The sequence below is a fragment of the Sturnus vulgaris genome, chromosome 2, assembly GCF_052056855.1.
Source record: "Sturnus vulgaris isolate bStuVul1 chromosome 2, bStuVul1.hap1, whole genome shotgun sequence".
Taxonomy (NCBI): domain Eukaryota; kingdom Metazoa; phylum Chordata; class Aves; order Passeriformes; family Sturnidae; genus Sturnus; species Sturnus vulgaris.
The window spans coordinates 81,144,255-81,164,906 of NC_142244.1; the positions used below are offsets into that span (position 1 = coordinate 81,144,255).

Here is a 20,652-nt window from a genome sequence, read left to right on the forward strand (position 1 = left end):
CTTTAATGGGACTGAGGGCGTAATTTTTCTTTATAATCATGCCAAATTCCTGCTGACCTTTAGTCATCACATTGCATCAGGATGGATAAATTAGTGAAACTGATACAGCTGGTAACATGAAAGTATAAATGACTAGATTAAAACTTTGAAAAAAGCTTTAGAATCAATCAGAAAGCTTTGAAGGCAACCACTTCGTCTGGCTGCATAGGAGAAGCAAGGATTTTTCATTTGACTTCCAAGGCTCTACAGGCTCTGTGTAGTCTGATTAAAAGAAAACTTTTTATCTTTACTGAACAAACCCTTTGACTTACTGTTCTTAACCCTTGCAACCTAGTAGAGCAGTTTTTCATCACATTTACTTTAATATGTCAGACTTCACAGAAAATATTTGGATAGTCTAAGAAGTTCTACAGCAAGGGAATGCAGTGTCACCACATGTTAAATAAATGTGTTCTCTGCTTATGGTTATTCTGCCAGTCTACTCTCAATTATACCAGAGGAAATCCAAATGCAAAAGAAATGTAAACTCGAGAAGTGACTTGCTTTGTCACTATCTCAATGTTTCCAGAAGAACATCATGGCCAAAAATTGTTTTTAAATTGAATATAAATCCTGTACTGTGACAAGACATACATTATAGAGACAAAAGACACAGACCTGTACTCCAGAAAAAGAAACTTTTTAAAGAGAGCACTATCATAGCAAGATGAGTGCATTCAACCACCACTACAATAGCCTTGCAGCAGAAACAAATAAAGAGCATGCCCACCACACCTCACTGAAATGGAAAGGGCTGAAAGTGGCACAGTGTATGTTAAGAGTGGTAGAGAGCATTTAAAAAAGCTGCGTTATTGCAGCTGCATTTTGTTTTCTGAAAAAATTCAGTTTTCCCAGTAACCATAGCACTATTATACAATCTACTTAAAATCCTGACATTTTAAAGACAGCATATAAAGTTGCAGACTGCTGTTTGGCTGTTTGAAATCTTTTTTTTTTCCTTTTTTCTCCCCCTAGAAAACAGAGCCTTACAGAATTTGCATGAGAGATGCACAGCATCTAGGCCTTTAATCTATAAATGAGCACTGCAATAATTGTAGTTCCTAATTTATACTTACATGCTTCCCACAAATGGAGAAAAATCTGAAGACAATTACACATGCCCCCATCATGTATGTGTATGCATTCTGGAACAGAAACACAAAAGGCTTAATACAAGGAATCTCTTGAACAGATCATGATAACTGATTTTTTTTTAGAGCAGTCCTCATATGAAATAAGATAAGTCATAAACTATTAGCAACAATATAAAGAACACAAACCAAACCTCCCCATACATCAAGCCAAAAACTTTTCAGTCCTCTATTAATTGTGTCCATCATGCCCAGTGTACTTGTCTAGGAAGCTGCTGGATTAGAGAAACTCCCCAGGCCTTCCAAGCTACTTAGTAGCAGGGAGAAACTGTGAATGTCAGAGCAAAATGACTAGTCACACAAAACAGGTTTTCCTTCAAACAGAACTTGAGGCAGACAAGAGAGAATCCTGCAGACATTATAGGGTTGTGACTGTGACAACTTGTGACTGATGACAAGTATCAACCATCCCTTCTCCTTCCCCCGTAAATAAAGAAACCAGGAGTGTAGTTAAATTTTAAAAATTGGTGTGAAATGAAGGGAGAGCTGATTTCCTCCCCTCTCCCCTTCATGTCTTCTTGAATTAAACATTGCCCCTTAACCAAAACCAGTTGTATGGAATCACTGTTGGGTTTGGGAGGGTTTGTATTGTTCAGCAGTTTTGAACCTATGCCTTCTTCCAGTCCTCTGCTCCTGTTTGTATTCTGTGCCTTGCCCCTTTCTTCCTTCATTTTCATACGACCTCTGTTAGCAAGAGCTCTCACTCTCTTCAGCCTCCTTCCTCTTTTCACTTACATCCCTCCTAAAGACTTGTTTCCCATAACATTTACAAACTCTTGAGACATTTTTTGCACTACATGATTGTCAAAGACAATGATTCATTCTTTGTAGCATCAAGCTTAGTTTCTTTCAGACATATTTCAGCCTTATTTAACTCTCCGAGATTTATCTGGATATATAGCAGCAATCCTTCTGCTGGTGCTTAAAGACAAAATCACTTTAATCACTGGAATTTCATTTTGTGCATCTTACCAGTAAAGCAAAGTGAAGTATGACCCATATAACTCCAAGAGATGTCACCAAGAGATCATACCGATTTCTTCTGCTTTGCCAGAAGCCAGAAGGTGACATGGCAATAATCTTCATTGTGACCTAAGGATAAAAACATTTCTCAATTGTAATGAAGAGATGACTATTCCTTGCCGTGAGATCCTCTTCCATTTTCCAAAATGTTTGATTTGGTTTATTTTATGAAACAGTTTCAAACAACAAGGGGCAGATTTCACCTCAGCTAAATATTTCCCTGTGGACTAACTGGATATTAGCTTCCCTTAGGTGGAGGAAAACTGGTACTTGTGTAAGACCACAGATGACCAAGACCAAGGGATGAACAGCATTCTGAATTTTGCCTCTCTGTCTCCATCAAGTATCAAAGACAGGAGTGCATCTAAGCACCTCAGACTGAATGCTTAATGTATAGATTGCTGAGGTGAACGTGGGCCTAAAATAGCTTAAGTTAAACAAGTCATGTCAATAATATGTAGCTAAAAGAGGTAGCAGTATCCTAGCTAGCTGTCTGTCTGTAAGCACATCTGAACTCAGGAATATAATTGTGTTCTGCAGCACCTACAGTTCAAATTTATTAAAAATCTTTCCTATATTGCAAATATTTCTTGCTTTAAGGAATACTCTGTACTCAGCGCCATCTGTACTCAACAGCATGTAAGAGACAAAAGCTGAGAACAGTAAAGACAGTATATTTGACAATATATCTGGTGAAAGACAGCTTCTAAAGTGATTGGTATTTCCAGTTTAGGTAACGGGAATGCAGACAGGAAGCTCAAGAATAGATACAAATAGTTACAGAAAGAGTCACATTAGGTAACAGATACCAAAGTAGAGCGATGCTCACAGAGGGAACGTCTAAGAATTTCTCATACACAAGTCGTATTAAATCTCAGAGCAGGTTAGGAGTTACTGTATAAAGGTGATAAATTTCAGCCATTCATTACATTATTTTTTCTATCCCGCCTTGCAACCCTGCCATTTAACATTTCGGAAAACAAAACCAGATATAAGAGGACACTAGCTTGAGGTAAAAGAGGGATTTTCCAGTTAGCTTTTTGCCTTATAATGTTTTCTGAAGCCTGACTACAAAGTGAAAAATATGGTCTCTGAATCTCTAATTACCATTTGAGTTACCTAAGGTATCTTGCCTTCAGTTACCTGAGATGCCCTAGAGAATTGAAGACGGATGAATGGGACTGGCAGGGATGACATAAGACCTGTAAACATCCCTGGCCTTCTGGAGTGACTAGTGGAGGTAACTGAATCTCATCTTTCATCTCCCTTGATCACAGTAACAGCTTAAACACCTACCTCACATGTAGAATATAAACACCTAGCTTTAGGTGTCCATAATCTTGAACTGAATACCACACCATGGAAATAAAAAAATCACATCTCCCTTTACTCTGTCATCATCAGTGTGGTAGCAAAAGTGAGATCTTCAGATTCTTCCTGTTTTCTATACCACATTTACATGATGTGAGTAGTAGAGGATAAAGGCTGAATCAGGAGTTAAATTGGACAGAGCCATCAGCTATGCAGAAAGCAGATTCTGCAACCGGACTGTGCTGCATTAAAGGAAGATCCTGAGCAGGAAGCTGCTTCCTCTCTCCATAAATTGTGTGCACTCACAGTGTGATAGCTTGCCTGTTGAGACAGTCAACAAATTTTTCTTGGCTATGACAAAGTTCCTTTGAAATTCTAGAAGTATATTTGTTTCCCCTGGCAGTATAACAGAAAAAAGTATTTCCAAAGACATAGTTACTAGGTAAATTAAAACCTGCCTGTGTATGACACAAATAAAACTTCTGTGTTTGCTCAGTCTCTCCAGAGATACTGATTTCTCCTGGGTAGGGAAAAAAGAAGCAACAACATGGACATACTCTAGCTACAGCTGCTACAAGGTATTCACTTCATTGTTTATTCATCACTACTGGCAAAACCTATCAACGGAACATAGGAACTGTCAGATTGGATTAGAGCAGTGGGAAACGTAGTCTACTATCCTGTTTCTGATAGTGGTCAGTATCAGCTATTCAGAGGGGACTGACAAGAAAAGTAGTCAACCAAAAACTTATAAAGAATTATGTACTACCCTAACCACAAAGGAAGAATCTTCTTTAATGTTAAATGGATATCCTTATATACTAAAAAAACCATATGTTTTTCAAAATGTGTTTAAATCATTAGATTCCAGTCTTATGAAAATAAGCTAAATACACCTTTCAGAGGTTGTAATAACAATATTCTCAGAGACAGAGAACAGCTACCACACTGGAGCAAGACTTGTGCAGCAAAAGATAGACCATACTGGAGCTGGGGCTTAGCTTCTTAAAAGATATTAAAATGATGTATGATATTTAAAACTAAACAAAGCTGAGAGAGGTTTGATTTTGTCACAGGTACAGAATAGTGGGGATTAACACACCAGGCAAAAGGTTTCTTACAATACATGTTTAAAGACAAGTGACATGAAGAACCCTGAATGTACACATGCAGAAATAAACACAGTAGTGAAGAACAAGAAACATCCTTAAAGACAAAATAAAATATATACATACAAATCTTAATCTCAAGAAGTCATAAAATATATTAATTTACCTCAAGGACAAAAATGAAGGTGAAAACAACAGACATTGTTGCTAAAGGCACAGTCACTGGATCTGCAGCATCCCACTGAAAAGCAAGCATAATCCATTCATAGAAGAATAGCTGTTAAACAGAATAAATGCCTTTTTGTTGCCTTAACTTTTCTTGAAGGTTTTGTTCATGAATAAATTTTACTTTAAAATATACTCAGACAGGAATAGCATTTTGGTGTCCTTTTCTCTCTCAGCTTAACTAGAAATTAAAAACAGTGGACCAAACTACCAAAAGGCAGAAATTTACCAAGCTCTATAAGTTAAAATTAATCTACACTGATCTATGCCAACTGAGATTGCTGTATCTAGAAGTCATCTTTCCCTGCATTCATCACACTAATGGCCCAATTGATCATTAATTGGTGTTAGGAAATGTGCAAACACATGCTGTACTACTGCAACGAAGCACTTAAAAGATTAACACAATTACCTTAACTGATAACAACACAGACTGGGCCAGAACAAGTACAGCAATAGTTCTCTTAAAAAATGGATGCTGAGTTATATCATACATCTTTGCTCTAAAACCATCGTTATCTGAAAAAGAAAGAGTTTGAGGAGGAGGGTTAAAATACACAATAACATTTTCCCCGTATTTCTTGACATATTTTCTATGTTCATTAGAGGCAAAATAATCCTTTCCCATTTTCAATATACATTTCTAATTTTCTGCCACAATTTTCCATATCAAATAGGGCTTCTGAACACATAATTTCAAATACTGAACACCAGTGTTGCATGAAAGCTTTGGTACTTTTAGGGCAAGTGCATCATTCAATTGCTGTCAGGTTAATACATTCCATTCATATCATTACAGCCAACTGAAAATATTTTTCATTTAGAAATTCATTTTTTTCATTAAGGCTTATCCTAAAACCATCGAAGCACAACCTTTTTTAGGTTGATTTTAATAGCCTTATGGAGAGATCTGTAGTTGGAGCCTGTTTCCACATTAACTTATGCACAACCTCCTAGTGGCCTCACGATTACAGTTTTAATTTGAATCGCAGACTCCTGGGGAATTACGAACACTAGGGCTCAACATGAATAAAATCAAAATATCTTTGATACCCGGACGAGGTGGGAGATGAAGAGGTTGTGCTATCTTCAGTCTGCTTTTCAGATCTTCCCATCGTCTCTGATCTACAGTCAGTAAAGCTGTCCCCTTAATAAACAAAGAGAAGCATAGAAAGCTTTTGTCATTTAACAGCACTGCAACATGAAAACAACGTTCGCTTTGGTGCCTGAAATAAAGTTACATACACAACTTCTCTTAAATAACACACTGCTTGGGGAAAGGAGTCTGAAGTATCAGCTGTTACTCAAGAGGATTTCTGGACGCATTAGCTGTGAGTCTCTGGGACTCAACTCAGCAGGCACAGTTGCTGCTCTTTGTAGTAGCAGCCCAGTGTGGGCAATGAAACGCTGCAGGAGGTCTTCCATTTGACTGAACATCATTTTCCAGGAAACAGAGTGGTGGATTTTGTCTGGACTTTGCAGCAGAAAATCCTGTGGCTTGATAGTGCCACTAGCTTCTTCAAGGAAGGAGCCCTCCAGGAGACCACTGCTGCTCTCCACAGCTCTTCTGCTTGGGGTGTAATTGAAATAAAATAATAGTATGCAATGAATCTACAAGAGCTCTCCACAGAGGACGCACAAAGAGAGGTGAAGACACACCTTTAGGGTGGATGGTGGTAGCTGGTAATGTGTATAAGTGTTCATATAACACAGCAAACTTCAAACAGAATTCAATGTTATCTAAAGTGACCTTCAAAACAAAATGAGTTCCCTATCACGTTAGAGAACTGTAAAATCTCACAGAAGGATTCTAGAGTTACGAAAACAAAAGACCTTTTCAAGGTAAATGTCAAAAGCCCATCTTGCAGACACTTGGCTTCTGTCCCTGTCAGAAAAGAGCTGCACTGAGCTGGGTGAGGGCTGGCATGATCTTTGCCCTTACCTGGGCATTGGCTTGTGTAGATGCTGGAACTGTAGCTGGCTGTGCAACTGATAAGGTCAGGATTTCTCCCTCCTAGTGAACATAATCTCTTTATGGAGCCGTGTCCCTAGATGGTGCCCTGGGAAGAGGTGCCTTCCAACACAACGCAGACAAAGTGACAGATGTAAAGATGCTGACTATTCTCGTTAGGTGCAAACTGCACCATTTGGAAACATTAAAAGGTAACATATTCACCCCAAGTAGCGTCTCTGGTTTATATTCTTGGAGGGCCTTCAGTGCAAACAAGACAAAAGGTGACAAAAAAAGTGGACTTTTGTAAAATCCGGTGGTGCTAAATTGCTTTGTTTCTCAGAAACTGCCAGTTCCACGAGCAGGATCATCATAAGGGAAGCACAGAGCAGAGCACTGTGAGCAAGTCTAGGGCTGGAGGAGCAGTGCTTGCATTTGGACTTCAGCTCAAAGTACCAGCTAATATTTGAGGTGTTCACATCTTCACTGCTGACTGAACTCCTGGCACTTGGGAGCTGTGACATGTGATAGGTGGGGATTGAAATGGGGTTGGGGGTTGGAATAACTTGGGCTATTGCTTTGTCACTGGGACAACCAAGGACAGTGCCCAGAACTTGCTGTGGAACTTCCCAGTCCAATGTTTCCACACTTGCAGTTCCAACAAATCGTATGAAAAACTAGAGCATATCTGAAATGTTCATAATTCTTTTCTTTTTAGAAAATTGTTTGTTCTCATGTAAAATAGTTTGTTCAGTAACTGTCCAACTCTGATCCTCATCAACAACTCCTGTAATTGTTCTAATCACACATTAGCCATGAATTTTCTAAAGAAAATATCTACTTTAAACACTAATACATTGGTCAAGTAACTAGTTTTAAGAAAATGTGACCCAGCTTTACCCTGTGGATTGTTTTGTTCTCTACTTTCTGGGCTAGTTGCCAGCCATCTCTCTACCTATTTGTTTTTTAGTTTCTGGACGTTTCTTCACTCTATTTGAATACTAAATGGGCTGAAACTCTTGCCAACTTAATTAACATTAATATTTTCAACTCAAATCTGAGAACATTTTCTTTTCTCTATAGTAAATACATAAAAAGTAACAAGTAGTCAAGAAAAAAGAAAAACATTACATGCCTCTGTAAGTTACTAAGAAACAACTAAAGAAGCTGAACCAGAAGATATAAAAGATTTATACTTTAAATATCATGTGAATTCTATAGAAATATTAACTGATGTGCCTGTTCAGTGTAATTTACAGGGAACTGTTACTAGTGAGCAACAACGAAAAGCATAAAGCTTTTTGTATTCATCCGTGTATTGAAAAATTTGAAGGAAAAGTAATATTGTACAGCTGAAGTAAAAGTGACAAAAGCATCTATAAAAATCCAGTGGAGTTCTCATACTGTAGGAATTTCAGCTTTGTTAATTCACAGTCAAAATCTAATGAGTAAGAAAATAAATTATTAGTACATTGCTCCTTGTTCTCTAGAACAGATATACTTCAACAGGAATGACTGCACTTCATCTTACCAAAATTACACCAATGTTATGCAAACATAAAAATACCTTCAGAAAAGTAGAGGTTTTAGGCTATTTATTTGGCTCACAATCTGCTTGACCCCACTTCATGATGTCTTGCTTGCCCCCATTAATGCACAGTAACATGCTGCTTGGCTCCCGTCTGGAAGGAGTCAAGTGGTTTCCCTGATGGACAAACCCAATGGTTGTGTTTGCTACTGGGCTCGGGTCAGGGCCATAGCCAGCACCCAGCTCCAGCATAAGCACACTGGGCTGTCACACATCTCCACACCCCATAGCCTGTAATCATCCTTTCTCTTCAGAGTCACCAGAGGTAAAAATGTCATATCTCATTATTCTTGTAACTTTGAACTGAAAGATGAAAAAAATTAATAATTTTGTCTCAATGCCTCAGAGGCACCACAAGAGGCTCAGAAAAAACTCTCAGATTAAAGGTTGTGTAGTGTGTGTGCAGCAGACACATCGAGAGGATTCTACCTTTTATCAAGTGTAGACATGAGCTGCTATGAAACAATTCCCCTGAGGGCAGGTTTTTCTACTTTTCAGGGTAATCCAAAAAGCCCATGTGAACTTGCCTAGAAAACTAGCTACCTTTTTATTTGAGTGATGGACAACTATTTTTACAATGTACTCCGTGGTTTGTAAAGGAAAATCCACACAGATTTACTTTGCATCTGAAGTACTGCAATGGCAGGTTTCTAAAGAGACCCCTTAGTTGCAATGCAGGCAAGCATAACACATCTTTTTATCTGCCACCACATGTATACCTACATCAAACTAAGCAGCACCTGTAAATACATAGTGCTTTATGTTCAATCTGCATCTAGCAGCACACCTGCACTAGAAATAAACTCTAACAGCTTTGACAGAGTGTGTGATGGATTGCTACCATCACAGGCTTCACTTTTCTAGCAAGTATGGATCAGGTGTATCTGAAGCCATATTTGCAGTCCTGCGAAATGTAAGATTGGTAAGCCAGTACTAAAGGCAGCCTTACCAGGTAATGTAGACAGTGTAATATCAGTTTCAGTTTCAGGTTTCTCCCAGAGCCTGTTCTACAATCAATAAACCCTCTCACTCAGAATAAACCACCTCACTTAGTACCTTGTTTTCATTAAAATTAGCGATGACAACTCCAACAAAAAGGGTCAGTCCAATCATGCAGCCAAGGAATACAAAAACATGGATGTAGATTCCATGGATCTGAATAGACAAAAATAAGAATAATAGTTAAAAAACCCCCATAGTTATTTGTTGTAGAATTCAAAGAATCTGATGCGTTTCCTTACCGGCCCAACACGATGAATGATAACGTCTCTGACTTCCACCCAGCCTTTTAATGACAGAACTTCAAATAGTGCCAGCATTGCATTGCCCACATTGTCAAAATTAAAATTCCGAGGATTTGCCCTGAAATGCAGTTCACATATAGGTGTAACCAGCAGTTACCTTGATTCTTCATAGTCTAACATTTAAATACTTTGCAAAGTTGGGGTAAAAGCCTCTGAAACATATCAAAGTTTCACATCAGGAATAAGAAAACAAAAACAAGAGCAATAAATATGTAAACATAATTATTTAGATCCCTAGGTATGTTTTATTTTCTTAGATTCTGACTCACAGCAATAAAGCTTGTAACATGTTCAAGGCCAGGCTGGATGGGGCTTTGAGCAACCTGGAGTAGTGCAAGATGTCCCTGCTCATGGCAGGGAGGGTTGAAGAATCTTTAAGATTCCTTCCAACCCAAACCATTTTATGACTCTATGTTGCTGCATTTTAAAACTTTTGGCAATGAAATAAGAAAAATACACCATTCATGGAAAAAAATGATCTGATGGCATTGGCCGGATTCTGAAATAAATTTACCTGCAGGAAATAATTCTCTAACCCACATAAAAGATTTGGACTCCATGGTCAACAAGATTGTTTAGAAAATGCTGTTCCCTATTTCATTATCATGAGAAACTGATAGCATAAAGCAAAAGTTACAGAGAGGACATCACATCTTCTTGACTTTCCTATACCATGTTCTCTGACCTTTTTTATCAGTTGAGATTTGAGAGAATGCTTGCAGCTGAACATTAAAAGTGTTCTCTTTGGGCTAGGTTAGCATCTTGTTCTTTCTCTACAATCCAAGCCTGATAATCCAAGGAGCCCAATGACTTTTAACAGTTTATAAGGTAAACAGTTGTACTCCAGAAGAGTTATTAAGTGTTTGGTGCTTCTTTAATCCAACCATTCAGTGAAAAGGGAGCTTTCAGATATAGATACTTCTTTTTAATGCAGTCCTTATACTGACATCTGGCTCTTGAAAATCTGGCCTGACAGCCAACAGGCGATATAAATGTCTTTGTGGTTAAACATTTTTCTGCAATAACAAAACATTCCCCAAAGTTTACAGTTATGCTGATTAAGACAGTTTTTCCTTATTTCTGGATCAAGCTGAACAGGGTTGAATTTGCTTACTCAAGGAAGAATTTCTCTGAAGCATACAGAAACAAAGAGTTCTGCAGATGTCAGAGTTTCACTGACTATTCAAATCACAGCATACTATTTCATTAGTGCAGGATGGCTCTGAATCTACCACTGCTGGTACATTCTTTATTCACACACGTGGCCAATTAAAATAATTGTGGCTGTTAAGCCGATTTTGCAAAATGCCAACCAAGTGAAAAATATAAACAATTAAAAAGAGTGAGTTTTGCCTGTTCAGGTGTTGGGAAATATTAAATGGACTTTATTAGAATACTAATAAAACACATACATTAGCTTTTAAGTAAGTTTTACTGAACTTCTGCACCAGATAGGCCACAAGGATTCCGTGCACTGGAAAAAGAAAGAAACTGCTAGCTGGCATGGTTGATGGCCATAGAAGAGAAAGGCTGTTTTTAGACATCATATAATAATTTGTTTTTATTGGTAGCTGTGGGCAGGTTGATTTCCATTTCTTTTCCTTCCCATCTTTTCCTATTTATTCTTAAGTTCTATTGTTGCTTTATGGCTCTCAGGTTGCCTTCATAATAGTACTAAAGAATAACTAAGTGATGGTACTTTTCAAGAAAATAACTCCCACTGTAATAATAACCAAATCAAATCTAATTCCTATATAGGTTCAGAACCTAGAGAGTTTTTTCCTTCCTTTCTGGTTTATGAAGTGGAGGTTAAGCCTGGAAAATTTCATGTATCTGGCTTTTTACTAAATATGCCAGAATTTTTGCAATCATTTGAATTACATAAATCATTTGAACTTGTAATTTCAATCATTTTAATTACAATAAAACCCCTCCATCAGTAATTTAATGCCATCACATTTGAGCCATTTTTTCTACACCAACAGTTGCATTCTTGAAGAAACATGGGCCAAAGTGTAGCAACTCACCAGACTCGTGGCACCCAAAATCCAGGCTTTTTCTCTCCAGGTCTTAACTTTAAATTTAGATTTTTGGAAACACTTACATTTATTCTGAAGATGCCATGACAATCTTCCTATAGTGAAATAAACCACAGTCTGAGATTAAACAGAAGCCTGTGAGAGATGCCAACATGCCATCATAAACAGCACATTTGCCATGATGGGAAAGCAATATACACAGAAATGAAGGATTATTTATAACTCTGTGATTAATAGGCCATGGTCCTTTACTCAAATGAAAAATGCATCTTAGTAAGTGTTCCACATACCCTTTTCCTTCAGGACTGACAGTGCTTTTCCATGTGCAAGACTGTGTAGCCTTTCACCTCTTTCCTAAAAACCACTGCTCTCTTTAGGTCATGATGATATTTCTCCAAATGGAGTAAGAAACACAGATAACTTTCTCCATGTTAACCACATAGTATCCCCAATGATTTGGACCTCTAGCAGTCTAACCTGTTTTTCAGTTGTGGACCTAGGAATGCAAAGGACCTACTCTACTTTTTATATGGAAACCCATCCTTACCCTCATTTGCTGACCCCTTAATCACCTTTCCTTCCATCATCCTGCTTCTGAACAAGAAAGTGCCCAAGATCTCTGTTTCTCATACAATAGCTCTGATTGCCCCTCTTGCTTTCCCCAGCAGGCAAAAATGGCACAACATACCATTATTTTGAAGCAGAAAAGCAGTTCTTACCCTAGAGATGATGTGAGGGTCATTGCATTTAGCCAGTTTTCCAGCAAATAGCTGCACTCCAAAGCTTGCAAAAACAAGCATTAACGTCAGCAAAAGAATAGAAACCTGTAAAGATGAAGTTGGACTTGTCAAGCTCTTCTTCTGCAGACTTGAAAAATGGGGTCATCTCCCTTGGTGAACTGCAGGGATGATCATTCTGTGATATAAACCTGGAGATATGGCTTTTGTGACAGACATGTTACTTTAGGTTCTGGTCCAGTAACCAGGTGCTGTGTTACATCAGTCTTATTTTTAACATAGGATCTAAGAACTGCAGATAAGGATAAAAGCTTTGTTGCACTCAATGTACCACCTTGCTAAATTCTGTATGCATAGGAATTGCCACTCATTTTAATGAAACTGTTTGAGTACTTGCATATGCTTCTGTTTTGCTGATTCAGGTTAATTAATCTGATTAAGCCATTGTTAGATATTTAATTAAAGGATAGCTCCAATAAAGATAAGCATGAGCAAATTAAGATGTAAATATCTTTAATAGAATACAATATTTATGAAATGCCAACAAGCTTTGTACTTTTTGTCCTTGCTCTATTACTGTCTGCAAATATTTTGTAGCTTAGTGTTTTATAACAACCTGACCTAATAATGCCTTCTATTAAGGAATAAGATATCTGTTGCTTAGGCTGACCAGTATCACATAGGGTCCCAAGACAATCGCAGACCCCATTGTTGTACTTATTACTATAAGCATGGCCATGATCATAATAATAACAACAACAGTGACATAAGAATGAGATCCAGATCTGTGACGAACAGCTGTATTGTTTTTGGCTGCCTCTCAAAAAGCTTGAAGGTAGAGACTTGCAGCTCAGAAAACAGATTTACTTTTGTTCTTGCAGAGCTGCCATACACTACTTTCATCTTTCTTGACCAATCAGAACTGTGAAAAAGGGGTAGATTTTTTTCAGTAGTCCTACGTAATTATGACAAAAAGTATGCTAAATGAGTATTATAATTTCTAAAAGAATTATTACAACAGCTTTACTCAGTATGAGTTAGTGGTATTCTAATTTTTAGCCTGTTGTGAGGTCATCTGCAGTGATACCACAATGAAAAGTAAACAGATAACGATGGTGAAAATAGAAAACATGAATTATATATCAAAATGTTATCTTATTACTCCTTTATTTATTTTCACAAGAAATAAACAATTGGCACATACCAAAAAAATTTCCTTAAAGCCACTAAACAGCTCTCGCACCACTTTCCTCATCTGAGGGACCAGTTTGAATATTCGCAGAGGTCGGAGGCAGCGGAGCACCATTAAGAGCTGAGCTCCAGATTTGGCAGGGACGTTCTGAGGCATCCAGCACAGGAATATCAAACTCACCTGGAGGTGACAGGACAGGAAGAGGCAAAGAAGGGTCAGGCTTACAATGCCTTATTTGGCACAGACACAGCACAGAAGGTCAATGAACACTTCTCTACCTTAAAATTAAAGCAAAGAATAAGGCAAAAGACCACCTAATTTAGAAAAAGGGCTTAGATCTCTTATGTCCTGAATTATTGTTCTAACTAATGGGCATCAGCTTGTCTTTGTCTCCCCCTTCGACTCAAAATCTATTTTCTATGCTTAATTAGATGGAATAGTTCAAAAAGGATAAATCAATTTGGCTGATTCAAAACTAGGGCACGAACTGTATCTTTGGAGTAGGCAGAATTATTTCTCTCCCTCCTTCTCATTTCAGAGATTCTACCCTGAAACGGAGAAATCCTCACCTGGAAAGTCTGTTAACAGTTTTCCTGACAGTTTTTCCTACCACTTTGTTACAGGCATAAGTGGTTTTGTCACTATGTGGTTTCATTACACGAATGTTATGTTTTTGGAAGTGTTTTCAAAAAGCATAGTTGTGTCATGTAGCCTGAACAATCTCTGACAAATGATTATTGATTTAATGTCTCTTAAGTGCTTCTTATTTTTTAAAAGCCAGTGTTATCATAGGGGGACAGAGGTGAGAGTGTTACAAAGAAGCAAGTGCACAAAAAATGGAAGATCAAGATGATATCAACCAATTATTTAAAATTTGATATAATTTGTTAAAAAAACAGTGATAAAAAGCAGCCACCCCACCAAAACAAACAGATTTGACAGTCCTTCTGACTTTCTTCCACAGTCTTTTAAGACCACCACAGACACATTTGGAATATCTAAACTACACCACCAAAACTTTTCCTTCAGACAAGCAGAGGGATTCAGAGAGATTTCAAGAAACTAAAGCATATAGGAATTATGCATACTACAGTAGGAGTTTTGTACAAGTATGCATATTTTTATTTATGCTAACAGTAAAATCTTTGATACAAATTGATCGTGACAAATTTTATGCAGCACATCTGCCTGGTGGATTAATCTCTGAAAGATTTAATCTAAATCCATCAAAGCCATTTTTCTCAGTAATTTCTTCAGTTAGAAAATATTTTGACACATTCTGTGGTGTTTATTGTCATATGTGAAGAGGAAAAGGACACTCTTCTGTTATATTTTAATGGAATGAAAGATATTTCCCAGAAACTGTTTAGAATGGTTAAGAAACTTTTTTTCTTGAGAACCACTACTGATAGATTTGGGATATATGTTTCTTTGTTTTCTTTTATAGCAACACCAGCAAAAAGGATGTGCCCTCTGTTAAATGGTAAAGACTTTTGAAACTCCTTCAATAAGACAGGAATACTGTTGAGAGGAGAACAAGCAATTAATATCTATGAAACAGATAAAATTAAGATTCTCCTGCATAAAAATACTGAAACAAGGTCAGAGTTCTAGAGTTTACTCTGAAGGAAAATCAGATCTGACACTTAAAACATAACAACAATAAAGAATTAAAAGGGGCTATACAATGACCCCTCAGTAAATTGCCAGGTGTTTATCACATCTGTCTATCACTACTGCATTTGCATCAGGGTACAGAGACAAACTTTTTCACCCTACTAAACATTTATATAACCAAGTATATCAGAATTAAAAATGCCACAAAAACCTTCCATAAATATAAAAACTTACAAGATATATAAATATGTCCATAACTCCTCCAAAGTCCCTAATGACAGCTGTTGGTGTAAAGAACAAGCCATCTGCCATAATCTTCAGATTAAGCTCAATGCTCATGAATATTACAAAAACATATTCAGCAATCTGAAAACAAAAGCAGAGTACAACCATAATTTAGGAATAGGCAGTGGGGAAAAGCAAGGTGACTGTGGTTCAATAATTGTAAAATGATTCAGTGGTAGTACCTGGAGTGTTGGAGCATGCATAACTCTTCTAAAAGGGGATTCAAACATCATGGAAATACAGGAGCATATCGTAACAATGATCATGACCCAGTCCAGGTAAGTAACCAAACCCAGCAAGTCACTGTGAACAATACATAAGGAAATGCCATTACAGAAATGCCCTTAGCTCTGTGTACTTGCTTTGTGCCTACACTACAGTTAAGTGCTTTCCTGTGAAAAATAAATTGAGCTGAGAAGTGCCAAAGATTTCAGTATTTCAGAAATGCATAGTAAAACTAGAGAAGTTGCATGCAAGTGAAGAAGTAAAATCTGATTAAAAAATTCTCTTCCTGTTCATTCTTCTCCCCAAATAACTCCATGGTAAGAAAAACCTTCTTTGAAAAAAAGAAAAAAAAGGAAAAAAAAAAAAAGAAAAAGAAGACATACATATGTGCATGCACATTTACACATATCCATGCATGTGTGTGCACACACTTATACTCCAAGCTTATGAAACCAAGCAAAGTTACTTTTGGAGTGCTTACTAAAGCTGATGGTATTTGGTATTTTTCACAGCTCCAGTAACAGGATCTGTTTTAGAACTATAAAAAGAAGAAAAGATACAGTAATTTACATTTTATTTTAGTCAGTGTTATAATTATACCATGCATCCATCAACTCAAAGTAATTTCTGTCCAAAATCAAGGCTCCATTTTATCCTATCTTTATTTTAAATGTCTGTATAAATTTCATTTAATTCTATGCAATTTCAGTCATATTATCAACACAGCCAGGATCACTTTAACTCTGCATACCTATAATTCCTCTAAGATTCTTTGAACTGACAGGTTTTTGGGTCTTGATTTTGTAAACAAGGACTTAATCTTGTAATTTTCTTGGGAATAAGGGGGATAATCTGCTACTGAATTTTAGGTACCAAAATGCTCTTTATAATTACTTCAAAACTTCTTGGACCATGGCTGGATGAGGCTCTGAGCAACCTAGCCTGGTGAAAGGTGTCCCTGTCCAAGGCAGAGGTGTTGGAGCCAGATGATCCTTAAGGACCCTTGCAAGTCAAACCACTCTGTAATTCTGTGATCATATGATATCCTCAGTTAACATACACACACACATCCACAAGCTCTGTGTCTTTTATTAGTACTTTAATATTTTTCTGATTAATATTTTTAGATTCTCTGTATCTGAATTTTCCCGTGTAATTGCTGTGCTCCACCTGCCACATCCAAACACCCATTTGGCAGTCAAAGAGTGAGAACCACTCTATAAGTAATATGCACATATCTAGGTGACATAAGTTCCTGCTGCAGCATTTATTTATCAATTTCATACAAAGCAGAATGACTGCTGCAGGAGAAGCTACAAGAATACTTTCCAAGAAGCTTCCCTGACCCACTGGTTATAGGCACTTTTACTTATCTTCCAACTCCCGTAGGAAATCATGCCAAGACAGGATCTGCACTGACATATCCTATATTTCATTGAAGGGCTCTAGCCATTGGGATGTGAAATTGCCATTACTTCCTTGTTGAGCTTAAAGTGAAAAATGGACTGAACAGACTTGAGGAATTACCACCACGGAGATTTCATGGTTATGAATTGCAGGAATGCACAAGACACAAGGAGAACAAGAAACATCTTCCATAGGCCAGGTTCATCCATTCACACCAGTAAGCACAAAGAACACATTGGATTAAGTGCCTTTCCACTGAATCCACTGACTTTTGCTCCTTAAACTCATGTCTCTCATTACATTGTACATAGCAGCATTCCTCAGCCTTCTATTTATTGGAAAAAGTATGTATCCTATCAGTTTGAAAAAGATATCAGAAATATCTTACTTGGTAAGATAGATGGGACAACAAATATAGCAGGGAGGATTTAAGTAAATGAAAAAAGAGGACTGTTTAAGAAAATCAGTTTATTATTATAATTGCAAACATTTTATTTAAACTGTTTTAGTATAAATATCCATTGGGCACTCAACGATGCTAAGAGGCATGGACAACTACTTGCTAAGTGATTTGATTGACTGTATGTGTGTTTTGTTTTTCTGTTTTAATTTGCAACTGCTTCATGGACCAATGCACCACAATCAAGTTAGCAGCTGCATAGAAAAGTGGGGACATAGCTCAAGGACATGTCTCTACAAAGGTGGCAGAAACTTAAATATAGGTATTGTTAAAAATGATTATCTAACCGTCCTGTCATGCTAACTAGAAGTAATTTGTTGTGAAGTGCACAGAGAAAATCAATGCTGAAACCAGTCGTTCTAAGTGCCAAGCTCATGGTCTTGAGGTACCTTCTGTCTTACACTGCTCTATGCAGGGTGACATGCATTAACCCTTTAAAATCAGGGTGCCAGCAAGAGAAAGAGGTTTAAAGGAAGAATTGTGAGGTGATTTTATAGAAAGCTGCTTGTACATGGATCTCTATCTGCCACACTTATATATGCCTATAGCTTAGTTGATGAGTCTTCCTGGTTTTCATTCGGTTTCAGCTTTTATCTCCCACAGCTGAACACCTCCCCAGCCCATTCTGGGTCCCTTATTATGGGCTACAGAGTGTTTGAATAAGCATAGCTGCAATTCATTTATCTTCCACTTTTTATGTTCTGTGAGTAACTGTTGGTGTATGTAAACTTCTTGCCTTATGATGAGGAATAAGAAGGGAATAGCAAGCTGATTGCCAAGTGTCTAAAAGTGGAGCATTAGCCTTTCCTCTCAGCTCATGCCTGCAGTTTCCCCACAGTCTTGTCCACCTCAAACACGCCTGCCCTAAGACAGCATTTTGTTGCTTCCTTTCCTCCAGCAGCAAGACTACACCACAGACAACTGGTTGCCAGCTTGTGTGGTGACCCCACTATATGCCATTTTCCTTGTAAAAGGGAAGTTAGAGCTTGATTTCTGAGGACGTGGAGGTAAGCACCTGTTGGAACCAACGTTGTTATGAAGGAAACTTACGCATTAAAGCGAGCCCGTACCACCACCCGGCAGAAGTTCCTGAATCTGTGCTCACGGCCAACTATGAAAAGGGGTTTATCAAAATACGGGTGATTCTCTCTCAGCTCCTCCTCCTGGACTTTCCTTTTGAAAAAATGTAAATTATTAAGTGTTACACATTATCCCTGGCAAAAATATCCCTCACACTTTGTTCGTTTTTTCATATTGACTCTTAATACTTTTAACTTCATGCAGAGAACAGTTCATACAGAAAATGTGCACTCAGACTTTTGATTTTTAAATACCTTTTCATTTCAGCTTGTTCCTTTTTTTCTTGGATCATCTTTATCTCACTGTCTTCTCTCTGTGCATTTCTGTATCTCACAGTGTTGGAGTGCTAGAAGCAAAATGATTCCTTTTAATCAAGGTCTAAGGGCTATTAGTTTTTAATGTTTCAGATGAAAGCAAGATATGGTATTTTACATAGAAATATTCAAATGAAAGATCTTTATTTCCAAATGTACTGCACATCAACTCAGTCAAGCATATTGCACAGTATTTTCTATCTACAGCATAAGGCTCCTTATTTTCATCAAGGTTAATTTCAGTTCTAATTTCATGCTTGAGGCTCCATCCAATCTAACTTTTAACTTTAAAATCAGAGGTCCTGTAAGACCAGCCAACCTCTCTGAACTGGAATGAATACAATCAAACTTACTAAGGGCAAAGACTGGGAAAGAAAAGGCTTTAGACACCCTTTCATCTTCTCAAGCCTGCTGCATGGCTGCCAGGCCGTGAGGCATGCAGATCATACAGGTAGTGATTGCTGAGTGCAGGGGTGAGGGAGAGAGAGGGAGGGAAGGAGGGAGGCAGGATGCTGTCTGTCATGCAGTGGAGGGAACAATCACCATTACTATTCTGAGTTATGTGAGTCTTTGAAGCACTCCTTGTGGGGTAATGCTGGGTGTTATCTTTACTGTTAGATACTAGCACAGCCACATCTGCCTTAGCCACCTTTAAAGACTGAGATAGTTTGGAAATGGAGAGACTAATATTGCATCTTGAAATTTCATTGCCACAGAGATCCACAAAATATATGAATTTGCAGAAATTAAAATGCACTTAACTGCAAGAAATTACATTACAGTGAAATCCATGATTACTATTCTCCCTTTTAGTCTTTGTCCCTTTGTCTGACAGTTCTGCTGCTTGGAAAATATTGCTAAACTTCCATCAGAAATTTTGAAGTGCTGTTTTACCAGCCTGAGTGATTTGTATAATTCCAGAGTAATGCTTTTTAAGGTGTCCTGGGCAGCATTGTTGGGTTCCTAATGCAGTGTCTACAGATTCAGTGAATGCATCTCAGCAAGTGTTCCAAAATCAGTTAGTTTATCAGTGAAATAACAATGTCAATTATTTTGAGGATAATTCCAATGCAGTTACAGCATTTGTCCTATGACTTCAAGATTTTAAAAGACAAATTGCAAGCAAGTTCATATATAGAATTAGTCTTACACAAGAATTTATTTGATAGCATATATTCTAATTTCTTATATTCTCAAACTGAAACCAGCATTTCTATGAGGACTTACATCTTGAGTCAAAGTTTCAAGAGATTTTCCTCTGCTGATTCGCTGGCTGTTCGAACCATGTCTCAGTGACCTGAAACAATCATAATCAATTTAGCAATACATCTCAAGAAGAAATTTTGACCTTTATAAGATGACCATTATAAAGCACTTCTCTCCAGCCACCCAATATCTCAAATTCTTATCATTTTTCTCTTGCTAACATCAGAAGCTTATATGCTTTTCAATTGTTTTCAATCCGGTCTAACATAAGCCAATTTCTGTCCTTCTGATCTTTAAATTGATAGCTTTGTAGTCGGCAAAGGAAATGACATTTGAAATAAAAAGACATTTTTTCCATTTATACAGTACAATGAATTTAATTATGGTTA

The 20,652-nt window shown here is 37.5% G+C and overlaps 1 protein-coding gene across 6 annotated transcripts in view; it reads right to left on the reverse strand.

The window, feature by feature from the left end:
* NALCN (sodium leak channel, non-selective) overlaps positions 1-20,652 on the reverse strand; it is a 229,756-nt gene that overhangs the window by 12,872 nt on the left and 196,232 nt on the right. For 5 of the 6 annotated variants that reach the window (XM_014873352.2, XM_088159877.1, XM_088159878.1 and 2 more), the window contains 16 exons: positions 20,285-20,354; positions 18,998-19,089; positions 18,714-18,836; positions 16,278-16,334; positions 15,754-15,874; positions 15,521-15,652; positions 13,682-13,849; positions 12,460-12,564; positions 11,729-11,835; positions 9,639-9,759; positions 9,454-9,552; positions 5,912-6,005; positions 5,271-5,377; positions 4,800-4,874; positions 2,163-2,282; positions 1,116-1,184 (listed from right to left, as the gene is read on the reverse strand). In XM_014873352.2, the coding sequence (XP_014728838.1) occupies positions 1,116-1,184; positions 2,163-2,282; positions 4,800-4,874; positions 5,271-5,377; positions 5,912-6,005; positions 9,454-9,552; positions 9,639-9,759; positions 11,729-11,835; positions 12,460-12,564; positions 13,682-13,849; positions 15,521-15,652; positions 15,754-15,874; positions 16,278-16,334; positions 18,714-18,836; positions 18,998-19,089; positions 20,285-20,354 (1,660 nt within the window). The remainder of the gene's footprint in view (positions 1-1,115; positions 1,185-2,162; positions 2,283-4,799; positions 4,875-5,270; positions 5,378-5,911; positions 6,006-9,453; positions 9,553-9,638; positions 9,760-11,728; positions 11,836-12,459; positions 12,565-13,681; positions 13,850-15,520; positions 15,653-15,753; positions 15,875-16,277; positions 16,335-18,713; positions 18,837-18,997; positions 19,090-20,284; positions 20,355-20,652) is intronic. The other variant, XM_088159879.1, reaches the window with a different exon arrangement.